The sequence below is a fragment of the Acomys russatus genome, chromosome 7 (genome assembly GCF_903995435.1).
Source record: "Acomys russatus chromosome 7, mAcoRus1.1, whole genome shotgun sequence".
Classification (NCBI taxonomy): domain Eukaryota; kingdom Metazoa; phylum Chordata; class Mammalia; order Rodentia; family Muridae; genus Acomys; species Acomys russatus.
This window is the reverse complement of record NC_067143.1, coordinates 22,910,194-22,923,958: the sequence shown is the minus strand read 5'-3', so window position 1 is coordinate 22,923,958 and position 13,765 is coordinate 22,910,194. Positions and strand designations below refer to the sequence as shown.

Genomic DNA, 13,765 nt, shown 5'->3' with positions numbered 1-13,765 from the left:
TAAACACACAAAGTGACACAAGCACACGTTTCTCTTTATTGGCATTTCTTCTTGGTTATTCTTACTTTCCTATAAGGAAGGCATTGTGCAGAGTCTCCCTGCCCCAGAAGCAGCTCTGACCGGGTTCCTCTGCCTGTGATCAGGTGAGTCTCCTTTCCTGACGTGAGGCTCCAACTTCAGAAGAGCCTTTCGGCCTCAGCCGAGATGACGGGAAGATTCTCTTTGGGGAAAGGCAGCCAGGAGAAAGGGAGCACCTTCTCATCTTGAAGGGTGTCCACAGTTGAGGAGTGTGAGGGTCACGGTTGGCCGTTGCCTGATGGAGCGCACAGCCTTAAGAATCTGCAGTAACTGCTACATTCTGCCTTCTGGCCAGAGGGAGCTTTGTCTCGCACCCTAAAAGCAATGCCAAGTCTTTCTCAGAGTGTTCTCTGGGGCGGTGAGGGGGGATGCTATCAGTCTGTTACACTGTGCTTGGCCTTCCCTGGCATGGTGTACTGAGGGACACTGGTGCAGAAAGCTACTTTGGCTTTCAGAGACTGCCTTGACTTCACGGCAGCCTCGGGGATCCTGTAGGCAGAAAGAACATGGGTGAGTATGGCCCCTCAGATCCTCAGAGTTCCCACAGCCTTGGTTGCTATGAAGAATCCCCAGGAGGGTGTGCAGATGAGAGACGAGTCATGGCCCAGGAACATAAACATGAAGTGTGTTTCTCCTCTTTTCATGCCTTGCAGCCATCTTCACCAAGCTGAGGCAAGAGAAGATTGTCCAGGTTCGGGGGGCAGGGTGGAATCTTTGCTAACCCAACTATCCCACCCTAAAAGGGGATGGTATCCTTTCTGGCTGGTCTGTGCCTCCAGTGAAGGGCACTGTTGTAATTTCCCGACCTCGACTTGACCCTTGGCCTGTAGGCTCCCAGGTGATGCCTGCTCTGTGCAACAGGAGCCCTCCCCAGAGTGCCACATTTCTCCCTCTGCTGAGGAAAGACATAGGGCCCTGTCTTCAAGGTACAGTGGTGACACCCTAACACCCACTCCTGAGAGGAAAGCCCAAGGAAGAGTTCCAGAGGCAGGGCCTTCCCTCCCTGCAAGTGTGTAAACCTACAGGGACTGGTCTGTGAGAGGATGAGAGCCAGACTTGCTCAACATTAATTGAAGAATAAATTCCTTTCTAATACTGGGGCAAGGAATGTGTTTTCTAGCTGGCTTCTCAGAGGACCTGTTCTTACATTTAACTGTATGTCATGGGAAGGCAATGAGACTCCACAGAACCGTTTAATACCAGGCTGGGGTTCAGAATAGTGGTGGGACATGGTGTTCAGAGGAGATGGAAGGGAAGCTGACTCACTTGGACATTGTGTCTAGGGTCTGCTGGGTGGACACAGTCCTCTTGTCCTGCGAGCCGTACAGGAACGTCTCAATCTGAGCACACTGCAAACACCAAAGAATTGTCGTGAGGTTAGGAAATGTCACAGGGAAGAAAGGCCTCCTTTGAACTAGACACAGAGGGCTTCATTCTTAGACCCATGCTGTGATAGAATCAGTGCCCTCTGGGGGGTTTCTCTAGGGACAGCCTGACCTTTAAAGTGGATGTTCTTAGGAATCCAAGACACAAGCGTACAGTTTGAATGCTACTTCGCAAACCTCTGTGTGCAAGCATGCATTTAAAACTCGGGTTTGTTTGTTTTTTGAGAGAGGGTTTCTCTGTGTAACAGAGCCCTGTCCTAGGCTCACTTTGTAGACCAGGCTGGCCTCAAAGTCACAGTGATACGCCTGCTTCTGCCTCCCGAGTGCTGGGACTAAAGGCATGCACCACCATTGCCTGCCTTAAAAGTGGTACTTTTAAAAAGCAAGGCAAATGCATTGGCTGGCTTTTGCTTAATTTCCTTATTTTGCTAAAATTTTGACATTTTATTGTTTATGCCCAGTCAGGATAAAGTTGAGGAAAGGATAAAGATGAAAGAAGTACTAAAAATAGCCAAAGTAAGTCTGAAGAATGAGGTGGAGGAATTCGCTTTGCGACGTTTCTGTATAACTATAGGGATGAAGACAACAAGCATTTCCTCCTTGGGTGTCAAGTAGACCAAAGGGAAAGGTGCGAGGGGCCTCAGTACTTGGTAGCTAATGGACTGTCCTTGGAGGGCCAGTGATGAGTACTTAATAGATGGCATTAGGACCACACTTTTGCAAAGGAAAGAAAATGGAACTTAGCTCCTACAAAACAGAAAAAACAATTACCCTGAAACAGTTAAGTAGTTAAATGTGAAATGCGGACCAGGGGGTTCTCCTGTGAAAGTGCCGAGGACACCAGCCTCCTGGGCTGGAGATAGTAACTGTTTCTTGAGTCAAGCTCTACACATCCAAACTGCTGAAGAAAGGTAACCAACTGCGTGAAGATGATCAACAGCTGTGCAGCAAAGCTCAGCCATAAGCAAAGAACAGGAGTGAGGGGAGGTTTCCGCAGGCACCGTCCCACGTGTTAGCATTCAGAACACATTGAGACCGCCTGTGAGGTAATGAGGGCCGATGGTAACAACCTCCAGCTTCCCGAGGGAAGAGTGACTGAAGAATGGAGTTATTCAAAGAGTCGAAAGACAACTGCCCAATAAGCAAGCCCCACCTCACGAATCACTGGAAATGCAAACAAAAACTAAAGAGCGCGTTTTGTAGAAATTGGAAACTTTATACTCTGATGCCATCAGGATGCCAAAGGAAAGATAACAAGAACCATTGATGTGGGTGTTTGAATTGGTGTGTCCCTCTGTAGACACTTCAGCAATAGTCAATCAAGTTTAAGCAAGAGTTAAGTAAAGAGTGATGTACCTGTTTGTTTTCTAATGAGAGACAGAAAAGGAGTGAATCTGGATGGGAGAAGAGATGGTGAAGAAGGGAAAGCTGTAATCAGTATATGTTATGTGAGAAAAAAATAATTTTCAACAAAAAGAAAAAAAAAACAATGTTTCTACATACACAGAAAAATGACAAGCATACCAAGGTAGAGTAACAAGTTATAGTTTTAAAAGTAAACAAACAAGCAAACAAACAAAAACAAAAAAAGAATTGCAAATAAATGCATAATCACAGGGAGTTTTATAAGAAGTTCAAAACATGACAAAACCAAGCATGCACATGGGGACAAAGTCAAATTCAAGACAGTAGCTGTCTGGGCAGAGGAGAGGGCTAGAGGAACTTCATCTGTGCGGCTCATCTTTGTTTCTTACTTTGAATATAGTAAGTTCAAAGGCATTTGTTTTCCATTACAAACTTTCCTGCATACCTGAACTATTTCTTAACATATTTTAAAGACTGACGTTTTCTCCCTGGTTAAACTGCTTGAATCACAAAGAAAGGAGTGCGGCCTGAGCAGACATTCACCCATTCGCACCTGCTCACCATTTTTAGGTCTTTAAGAAAATGAAGATGTACACAGCCCACATGCCTTGTCTGTAGAAGCCATGGAGATCTCAGGGCTGCCCAACTAGGGGCTGAGATTGTGAGTCTTGTCTTGTGGAGGATGGAAGTAGCAGATATAAATATGATGGGATTTTATTTTTCAAATAACAGAAACCATTCCCTGTTTCTTGGCTGAATCAATCACATGACATAGTAACAGGCTCCTTCTCTCTCTCTCTTTTTTTTATCTGGTTCATAATTCAAATTCTGCTAATGCAAGGATCTCAGTCCCTCTGTGCAACAGGCCTTGGCCTTTCTAAATCTGTACAGGGGTCTCTGCCTGGCATTGGTGAGAAGTTTCTCATACTAGGGACTTTTCCAGGGCCTCTTTCACCCACAGATATACCACATGAGCTTACAACTTCAGGAAGTCTGAGGCAGACACATTGTTTTGAGGGAAGGGATGGAACATGCTTTGGACAGTCGTAATAATCCAACAAAGCCTCTTCCAGCCCTCAGTGCGGGAAGCAGCACACAGAAGCCTAAATGCACCTCCTCCTTGCTCACTCCACACAGCAGGGCAGAGGGGAGTCACTGAGAAACAGACAGTGGGCATGCTTCCCCTCCCCACTGCCAGGCTTAAGATCTCACTCTTCCCACCAGAGCCTACTTTCTTTTTCTCTTCTATGAACAGGAGTGCCTTCACTGGGTTTAAAGGAGCAGGTCTAATTTTAAACCCGTCCCAGCTTTCCTGTGTACATATTTATGAGTGCTCCAATGCAGCTCACTTTGACACCAGCTGAAGTCAGCGGGGCTTGGTGTTAATTCATTCACTGTAGCATTAGACTTTGACTGACAATATAGTAAGTCTTTGAGACAGTCTGATGAGGTCTCAGTTCACTCTGGTGAACAGATGGCTTCTATGAACTGCACAACACGGGTGAGATTTCCATCCTACCTCTTTGGTGGTTGAAGTGTCTTCTCCCTGGCCCCTAATTCCCTAGGGAAGAGACAATTGGTAAATAGTCACAAATTCCCAGGAAGAATGAGAAGGTAAGTGATAAGGTTGGGGCAGATTTCCCTGGGGTCTTACAGGCTCTACTATGGTCCCTAGGCCTTCTGCTCAGATCACTTTCCCTGGCAGCAGGAAGTTAGTGCAGAGAGGGGATGAGTTTGGGACTCTGTCCGAGACACTCCAAGATGCTTCTCTTGGTGGTAGAAATGCATCTCCCACCCCAAGGCTAACATCCTCACAAAAGACATCTGCTTACAATTCCAGCTAAAGAGATGCAAAGGATGTCAAAAAGTAGACAGGGGTGGTGGATCCTTAACCCTCTCCTCCCAACCTTATTGATGATTCCAGTACCCAAAGAGGCAGGGCAGAAACCCATGCAGGAAAAGCTATACTTCATATATACTTTAACAGATACCTTTCCTATTTTTAACATCCCAGGTTAGCCTCAAAATCCCTCTGTAGGGAGGATGACCTTGAGAGACTGACCACTCAGTTAGTGCACTGCTTGCCTACCACGTATCAAGCCCTGGTTTCAGTCCTCAGTACCACTGAGTGTAGTGGTGCATGCCTGTAATCCCAACACTACAGGTGTCTTAGAAATCAAGGTTGTCCTTGGTTACATATGAAGTTTGAGGCCAGCCTGGGATACATGAGACCATCTCAAAAAAAAAAAAAAAAAAAAAAAAAAAAAAAAAAAAAAAAGGAAAACATTAATATAATATAGTTAACATAAGTAAAACAAAACACATCTGCCTTATTCATTTAAAAAGAAATAAAAGTCTTATTTTTATTTAAAAAGAACCCATACTTTATTTTATACCTAGCAGTATAATTTATATATTAAATACTACTATTATAGAATGATTTGAAGTAGTGTTTTCATTAGAAGAAAAATGGGGAAATTTCTAGGTTGTCTTTGTACTGTTCTCTATTTTCCAAATTTCGCCTTGTTATAATCCTTTTTAAATATAAAAATAGCCTTCAAATCATATGTCCTAATAGAATAGCAATGTTTCAGATTTCATATTTTCTGACATGAGCTGGTGAAAGTCATCCTTTAAAAAAAAAAAAAAAGCTCTAAAAACAATTTTATGAAACTAAAACTAGCTTTCCCCAGGGATGTTTGAAGAATGGGATGCTGAAGACCCGTTTATGCCGACATCGAAAAGGTAGGTTTACCAGCCTAATCCAACACGGGTGTGGGTGGGGTGTGGGTGGGTGTGGGTGGGGTGTGGGTGGGTGGGGGTGGGGTGGGACTGATGGTGACCTCACATGAGGAAGCTCACCTGCTAACTCTTTCGTTCCTAGTCAGTGTCACCTTTACCCCAGGCTGGCTTTGAACTAGCTATGCTGCAAAGGATGACCTTAACTTCTGACCCTCTTGCCTCTACCTCTTGAGCTCTGAGATCACAGGGTCACGCACACACACAGTTTAGGTGGTGCTGGGGATGGTAGGCGAGTGTTCTACCAACTGAGCCCCATGCCCAAGCAAGCAAGTAAACGAACACACACACAAAACTCAGGGGGCTGTGCACCAGGGTACGATTTTAAAAGAGCAGAGTGACCTATTGCAGCTCCTAATAGAGGCTGTTTTAATAGCTGTGTATCTGTGTATTTACCTAAGGAATACAAGTTGAATTCTTCAGTGCCCTGCTCCACTTAGCTGAATTTGCTTAAACGTGTGCGTGTGTGTGTGTGTGTGTGTGTGTGAGAGAGAGAGAGAGAGAAAGAGAGAGAGAGAGAGAAAGAGAGAGAGAGAGAGAGAGAGAGAGAGAGAGAGAGAGAGAGAGAGAGAGAGAGATCAGGGTACTGTTTTGATTCTTCTGTTAAAACTAGAGACAATGACAGAATCAAAGTCAATAAATGTTAATTGAAGCTGCTGGGAGGCAGGGCTGGCGCCACCTGGCTGAGCTAGTTATATGTCAAGGCCCATCAAGCCTTGGTGTCAGAGCATTCTCCACCAGAGTAAAGGTGCCCTGTGCTCTGTTGTAGCAAGACACCGATGTACCCCTCTTTAAACAGCATTTCTCAGTTACAAAGCAAAGCTGCCATTGCAAGGTTGCTCTTGGTCTCTAGTTTTTATATGCATAGGTTGCTAGAGTTGCAACCTGGGCTGATTCTGTTTTTCCTTAAAAACCAGACAGGGAGCTTTTCTTCCCTGGTAAGAGATGCTGAGAAAATCTGCTTTCCCTGTGCCTGCAGCAGTCTCCAGAGTCTACCTTGCTCACCCGGGATGACAAGCCAAGCAGAGGAGTGAAAGAAAGTTCTTATATGGAGCTCATGTGCATGTATGTATGAGTGTATGCACAAATAGGTGTGACCATGTGTGTTTGTGTGTGTGTATGTGTGTGTGTGTGTGTTTGTGTATCTTATATTTTTGAGGCAAGGCCTAGAATGGGCTACCTAGCAAGTTCCAAGGATATTCCTGCCTCTGTCTCCCAGCACTGGGATCACAGGTGCGTACTACCACACCTAAAGTTTTAGGTGGGTGCTGGGGATCTGAACTCAGGCTCTCATGATTGCAGAGCAAACACTTTACCGATGGAGCCATCTCCCCCGCCCTTTACGTGCTGCTTTAAGATGTGGTTGGCTCCAGTGACCTGGCAGTTCTGAACCATGCACTAAGGAAGCTGTCTGCACTGAGTGGCACTGCAGACCTCCAGACTTGCTCCCCAGGGGAGTTCAGGGGTAGGAGGATGCCTTTCCACTCTGTGGTGCTTTTTCCCAGTCTCTCAGTGACTCATGGAGCCAGGGCAGAAAAGAGATAATCTTGCACCTGGGCACCAACTTTTCTAAGGCCCAGGAAGCTGAGATGGAGCCATCAGCCTGCTGCCTTCCTCACTGTGGCAGGCCTCTGTGCTTCTGCACTGCCACCCTTCCCAGTGAGGACAGAAGGTGGGCTTATGGGCAGCCATGGCATGGAGGTTAGCCGGTCTACATGCTGGCTTTAAAATAAACAAATGAAAACCTCACATACACAAACACACAAGGAAATCTATTTGGGAGGAACCTCTGAAAGCAGGCTGCTGTTGCTTAGGGCATTCTTCCTCCAGTGGCACTGCTGAGACATGGTATCTCCGGTGTCTATCACCCCTTGCCCTCTGGAATTACGTCATCATTTCTATGGAGGAACTCAGATAATGAACGTGCTGATGGGAGAAAGAACAGTCAAGGCTCCAACTAAGGAGTCATTTAAATGACGAGCTACATGACCCTGTAATAGAAAACTGAGAAAGACAAGTTTGTCACTCCTGGCAAGGGTCCAAGCCAAGCTTGTCATGCTGAGGATCTGTGGTCACTGTTCCCCACCCAAGTGTGTGCTGTCCATGTCTGTGTGTGAACAAGGGTGTGCAGTGCACGGTACGCATGTATGTGTGAAGGTCAAATGTCAATGTTGGGTATCTTCCTCAATCGCTGTCCACTTCCTTTTTGAGATAGGTTCTCTCACCAAACCTGGAGCTCACAGATTGTCTAGAATTGCTGGTTAACAAGCCCCAAGGAACATTCTGTCTTGTGTCTTAGTTAAGGTTTCTATGGCTGTGATAAACACTGACTGAAAGCAATGCGGGGAAGAAAGGGTGTAATTCATTTTACAAGCTTTATGTCATCCAGGGAAGTCAGGGTAGGAACTCAAGGCAAGATTCTGGAGGCAGGAACTGATGCACGGGCCGGTAAGGGGTGCTACCTACTGGCTCGCTCACCATGGCTTGCTCAGCCTGCTTTCTTATAGCACCTGGAACTACCAGCCTGGTGGTGGCACCACCCACAGTGAGCTGAGCTCTCCTACATCAATTATCAATCAAGAAATGTAACACAGGCTTACCCACAAGCCAGTCTAGTTGGGGCATTTCCTAAACGGATGTTCTGTATTCCCAGGTGAACTTATGTTGTGTCAAGCAGACAGAAAATGAGCCAGCACACTCCAGAACTGGGACTCGGGTGTAAGCCACCTGTAATTTTGTAGGTGCTGGGATCTGACCTCAGGTCCTCATGCCTGTGCGCGGAGCACTCAGCCAGTGGGCTGAGTCACTTCCCAGCCTGAGCACAAACCACTGCACGTGCCACACACATTATCTGATGCCAGATTAATACTTCTGTAGAGGATAAACGACTCATAAACTGAGGAATTGTGCCTCTGTTTTCATGTTAACACATGAAGCCTAATACATTAGAGAAAATATTTTAGAAACCTTAATGTGCACTAATGTGAAGTGTCCTCTATGCTTGAAGATACCACAGCATATGCACATTTACTAATGGTTGCCAGGTAGGGAGAAAGAGTAACCTGGAGCTGAACGCATCGGCCAAAACAGTTCATCAGCCAGCACTGTGGGGCAGGAGCAGGGTTGGGCCCTGGTTTCCCTGAGTCAGTCAGAGCCCACGACTTCCTCTATATCCTTCCTGCGGCCACTGGAGCACAGCGACCTTGTGCCAACCTCAGTAGTAGGGCAGGCGTCAGTCATGCTCTCAGAGCTTTCAGAGACACGTGGGGACAAAACACTGATAAATAGGGGCTGGAGAGATGGCCCGATAACTAGGAGCACTGGCTGCTCTTGCAGAGAAGAGGACTTAGGTTCAGGTCCCAGCACCCATACGGCAGCTCACAACTATCTGTAACTCCAGTTGCAGGGGATACCACACTCTCTCTCTGGCTTCTGTGAGGACCAGGCATGCATGTTGTTAGAGTTCTTCAGTCGGCCTACCTATGACGTCACTGCTTACCTGCCATTGGGGGTGTGGCCCTACCCAGGGCCATATGAAAGGATAAACTGTCCACATGGCCCCCTCTCTTACTCCTCTATTCTCTCCCCCACTCTCTCTACCCCCTTCTCCTCTCTGTCTGTCTGTCTGTCTCTGTCTCTATCTGTCTGTCTGTCTGTCTGTCTCTGTCTCTATCTCTCTGTCTGTCTGTCTGTCTGTCTCTCTCTCTCTCTCTCTCTTTCCTTCTTCCCTATGCTCATTCAATAAACTCCTCTACAACATAATATCTGCTGCCTGGTACCTTATTATGCCTTATACCTTATCTCACCTTATATCTTATATCTACTTATTAAATATAACACATGCGATGCACATATATACATGCAGGCAAAATACTCAAACAGAAAATAAAACAATCTTAAAATAAGCAAATGAACAGTGATAGTATTTTAAATCACACAAATATGTTGTAATAATTTTCAGTAAGAACAAAAATAAAGAAGAAGAAGAAGAAAAGGAGGAGGGAGGGGAGAGGAAAGAGGAAGTGCAGCAGCAGTCAAAGCAGCAGCAGCAACATGGGGCCATGAGAAGGAGTGAAATGTGGGTGTGGTGGTGGCCGAGGGTACACGCAGAGCTGATGGTGGATCTGAGGGCTGCCAGGTGCTGAGACGGTCAGACGGAGGCCATGGGGAAGCAGAAAGGGTGGAGGCCTGCAATTCCCCTCCTACAAAGACAATTAGGCCCATGACCTGAGGACACCACACTGATGGGTGGGTAGGAGCCTCCAGCAACAAAAAGACAGATAAGGTGAAAAGGGGGACCCCTGGGCTGCAGAGGAAATGGGAGATGAGGGAGGGTTGAAGGGAGTAAGTCATCCCTGGTGCTAGCCACAGTGTGGATGCATGCCCTCCTTGTCATTGCCTCTCCTCACCTGCAGGTTGTCACCTGCTGTGGGTTCTGACTTTATTGACATCTCTTGACTCCCCCACGACTTTGCTCCATCCTCTGGCCACTACCATCACCCTTCTCCAGGACAACTGCGACACAGTTATTTAGACAACAAGGGCATCAGCAGGACTTGCTGCTCAGGTAGACCCAGCTGCAGGTCCCCCTCCCCCCCCCCCCTTCCCCCCCCCCCCAGCAGAGCTTCTGTTCTAATGCCCACACTGCTGAGCCCGTGCGCTGCCTGCCTTCCTGCCGGTGTGGGGCTCAGCAATCCTGGTGGGTCCTTCCAGACCTTGTGCCACTGGCGCCTGCTGTTCCTACCTCCTGCCCAGTGAGCCTGCTTAGGATTACACTCTGCAGTTGGGGTTTGGCCTTGTCCTCTGTGTCTGTCTATCTCCTGTAAACCTTGATGCCAATGGAAGGTCTAAAGCACTGTGCACCGTGAAGCTGCAGAAAGAGCTCTAAGATCTTAGGAAGGGGCGTGGGTTGGCCCATGGGCAGTCTGGGTCCAGGGCATTCTGTTTCCTAGGGGTCAACGAACACAGAGGCTGGGCTGCCAGGGGGTTGAGGCAAAGTTCTCTCCTGCAGACCTGGAATTCAGATTTCCTTGAGTCTACCACAGGCAACGGAGACTCCGTGATTTGCAAACAGTAAGTTACGAATGAGTAACTCCTTGGAATATCAGTTCTCATTTTCCCACCAGCCAAGTTACAAACATCTTCAAAGAGCCGGTGCTTAAAACATCTCTTCTCCACCAGGGAGTGCAGCTTAAGGAAAGGCAACACCATTATGACCTTCCTCTCTCCTTAAAAGCCACTGTGTGTGTGTGTGTGTGTGTGTATGTGTGTGTGTGTGGGGGGGGAATATGGTTTGTGTGTGTGTATGGAGATATAGTTTGTATATGTGTGTCTGTGTGTATGTGTATGGAATATGGTTTGTGTGTGTGTGTGTGTGTGTGTGTGTGTTGTGTATGGAATATCGTTTGTGTGTATGTGTTATAGAGGTGTGTGTGCATGCGTGCATGGGCATATGTAAGTGCAGGCAGGTGTGTGTCATGGTATGTGCATATAGGTTAGAGTCAGCCTAAGGAGCTGGTCCTCATCTTCCACATTTTGGAAGCAGGGTCTCTTGCTTATGCTGCACACCCCAGGCTAGCTGGCCCAGGGGCTTCCAGGGACTTTCCTATCAATGTCTCCCATTTCCCCACAGAGGAGTCAGAATCATGTGCTACCTGGCTCGTGTTTACATTAGTTCGGAGATTTGAACTCTAATCCTCCTGCTTTTGTGGCAAGCTATCTCCCTAACTCAGACCTTCCTCTCTTTAAAGAAAAGGGACAGCCACATCCCAAGAATGGCTCAGTGAGACAATTAGGAAAGCAAGGAGCACAGAAAAACAGGATCTACACATAAAAATGAGTTTCTGATGTAGAGGGCCTTAGGGACTCTCAATTTGGCTCTGCGTTTCCTGGAATATCCAAAGGGGGAAAACAGTCTAAAGGGAAAGTAAATTTTGTGGGCCACTGAGGAGCAAATGCAGGCAGATCGGTGCAGGGTGGGTCCACGAGCTGCTCACAAAGCACATCATCTAGGGAGATTTGAGTGGCTGGCTGCAGGAAGTCCAGGGACAGCATGGCTTACTCTCCAGTGCTGATGCAGGACCATGGGAGAGTCTGTTGGTATTGACTTTCTCATCTACATTCTATATAACTCCAGCTTGGGGTTTGTTTGTTTACTTTTTGTTTTGTTTTTTTGAATTTTTGTTTTGGCTTTGGTTTTTCAAGACAAGGTTTCTCTATGTAGCCCTGATTGTCCTGAACTCACTTTGTAGGCCAGGCTGGCCTCACACTCACAGAGATCCACCTGCCTCTGCCTCTGCTGGGATTATAAGCATGCGCCGCCACGCCGGGCTTTCTAGCTTGTTTCTTTAAAAATTCATTATAGTGGTTTTGGCGACTGCTATTATTTTACAGGAATGTTAAGAGCTGATTAGCTGTGACACAGTGGAGTAACGAGCTGAACCCCGCCAATGGCTGTCCTTAGTAGGGAGGCCAGATGAAAGCTGCACCCCAAGTGAACATCATACTGAACTTGGGCCTGCTATAATAGACCCAAGATATTACTGACCTAGGAAACAGTCACACAGGGACTGTTTCTGCAGCCTTTCACCTGACTGAGTATCAAAATAGGTCTCTATGTTGCCAAAGGGAGCGAGTTTGTGCTGTGGAAATTTCCATCTGGAGCCCACAGAGTTCTCCAATATTCCCCTGCAGGCAGATGCCTTTAAAAGACAAACCAATAATTCAGTTTCCTTTTTGGTAATTCAATCTGTTGTCTGCTTTGTTTCTGGAGCCTTCCTGTTTACCACCATGACCTTGGGCCCACATCTGGACCATTTAGCACATTCGGGAACATCTGGAAAATCTACCCTTGGTGGAGTCTGGCTTCTGAGATGAAAACACAGAGGCGAGCCTGTTGTGATAAAAATAAGACAAACACTTAGCTAATCGCTTTTAGAAAGCTGCTGGCTTCCCAAAGCCCAGTGAGAAACTCCAGGCAGCAGATGAGAAAGGCATGTTTAAAGTCCCTGTCTGCATCCTTATGTCAACAGGGCGGCCAGGCGTGTCCTCAGATGAGAGCAAGTGAGGAGTAAGAACTTGCCCTAGCATAGCATGTACAGCATTCCCTCACAGTTTCTTGCTTGTCTCTGATGCTGGCAGTAGCCAGAGAGCGTCAGTACATCAGAGCTGCTGCTGTCAGGACTCAGGGTTAATGAGTCCAAACCAGAGGCAGAAAAAGTCACCTTCCACTGTGAGTTTGAGGGTGATGTGACCTGAAATTTTCTTGAAGCTCGGCTGGGTTTTGAGCCCTCTGGAGGGTTGCAGTGTCAGCCACAGCAAGACCCTGCAGTCCTCTGAGGAAACTGACAGGCATGTAGACCTCCAGGCTCTGGTCCCACTCTAGGGACCACAATGCAGAAGCATCAAGACTGGCATCTGCCAATCACTGGAAGGAAAGGAAGAGCTGAGCTTTGCTGAAGAGCAATGCATCCTGACACCACTGACTTACCATCCGAGAGGCCAGGCCCTTCCTTGCAGATAGTATAATGGGCAAGGTTGCTAGGTAGGTAAGACATGACCGCTCATCTGCACCTGGCCTCATTAGACTGCCCCAAGGCTATGGTGGGAAACAACTACTAAAAATGGAGATTTAAACAATTCCTGAGATTGCTTTGCATATTTTATATAAACAAATAAAAATATGTAAATGAAGTAGTTAACTACTTAGAAAATATTATTTACCAAAATGATTCAATTACTGATAGAAACCTTTAATAGCCCACCTTTTGTAGAATAAATGGAAACAAATTTTAAGACATTTTTCGACAACAAAAGAAGCAGCCTAAATGGTTTCCTAAGAGACATAAATTTTTAAACACCATGCAATTTTGTATATGAAAAATTGAGGTGAATTTCTTAATTTTTTTCTGAAGCAACTACAACACTGATGCTTAAATATAACATACAAATATCAGAGCAGAGGCCCTAAAATAAATAACAGCCAGTAGATTCAACAACTGCTAAGATTTCAGAACGTCTCTTGAGAAACAACATGTTGAAAATTTAATTCCCAATACACCGAGTCCCAGAAGCTTGTGCCTTTGTGAATTGTCTGCACTGTAATCTTGAGTGGAAGCTCACTGATAGTCTGACTTCAG

The 13,765-nt window shown here is 46.4% G+C and overlaps 1 protein-coding gene across 8 annotated transcripts in view; it reads right to left on the bottom strand.

Annotated features, from left to right (window-relative positions):
- The window catches only part of Ttc23 (tetratricopeptide repeat domain 23), a 91,096-nt gene continuing 77,331 nt past the window's right edge, over positions 1 to 13,765 (bottom strand). For 3 of the 8 annotated variants that reach the window (XM_051148709.1, XM_051148710.1, XM_051148706.1), the window contains exons 10-12: positions 4,348 to 4,389; positions 1,345 to 1,427; positions 403 to 567 (exon numbers count right to left, since the gene is read on the bottom strand). In XM_051148709.1, the coding sequence (XP_051004666.1) occupies positions 453 to 567; positions 1,345 to 1,427; positions 4,348 to 4,389 (240 nt within the window). In that variant the 3' untranslated portion in view covers positions 403 to 452. Of the gene's footprint in view, positions 314 to 402; positions 568 to 1,344; positions 1,428 to 4,347; positions 4,390 to 13,765 lie in introns of those variants that run through there. The other 5 variants (XM_051148711.1, XM_051148713.1, XM_051148707.1 and 2 more) reach the window with 3 other exon arrangements.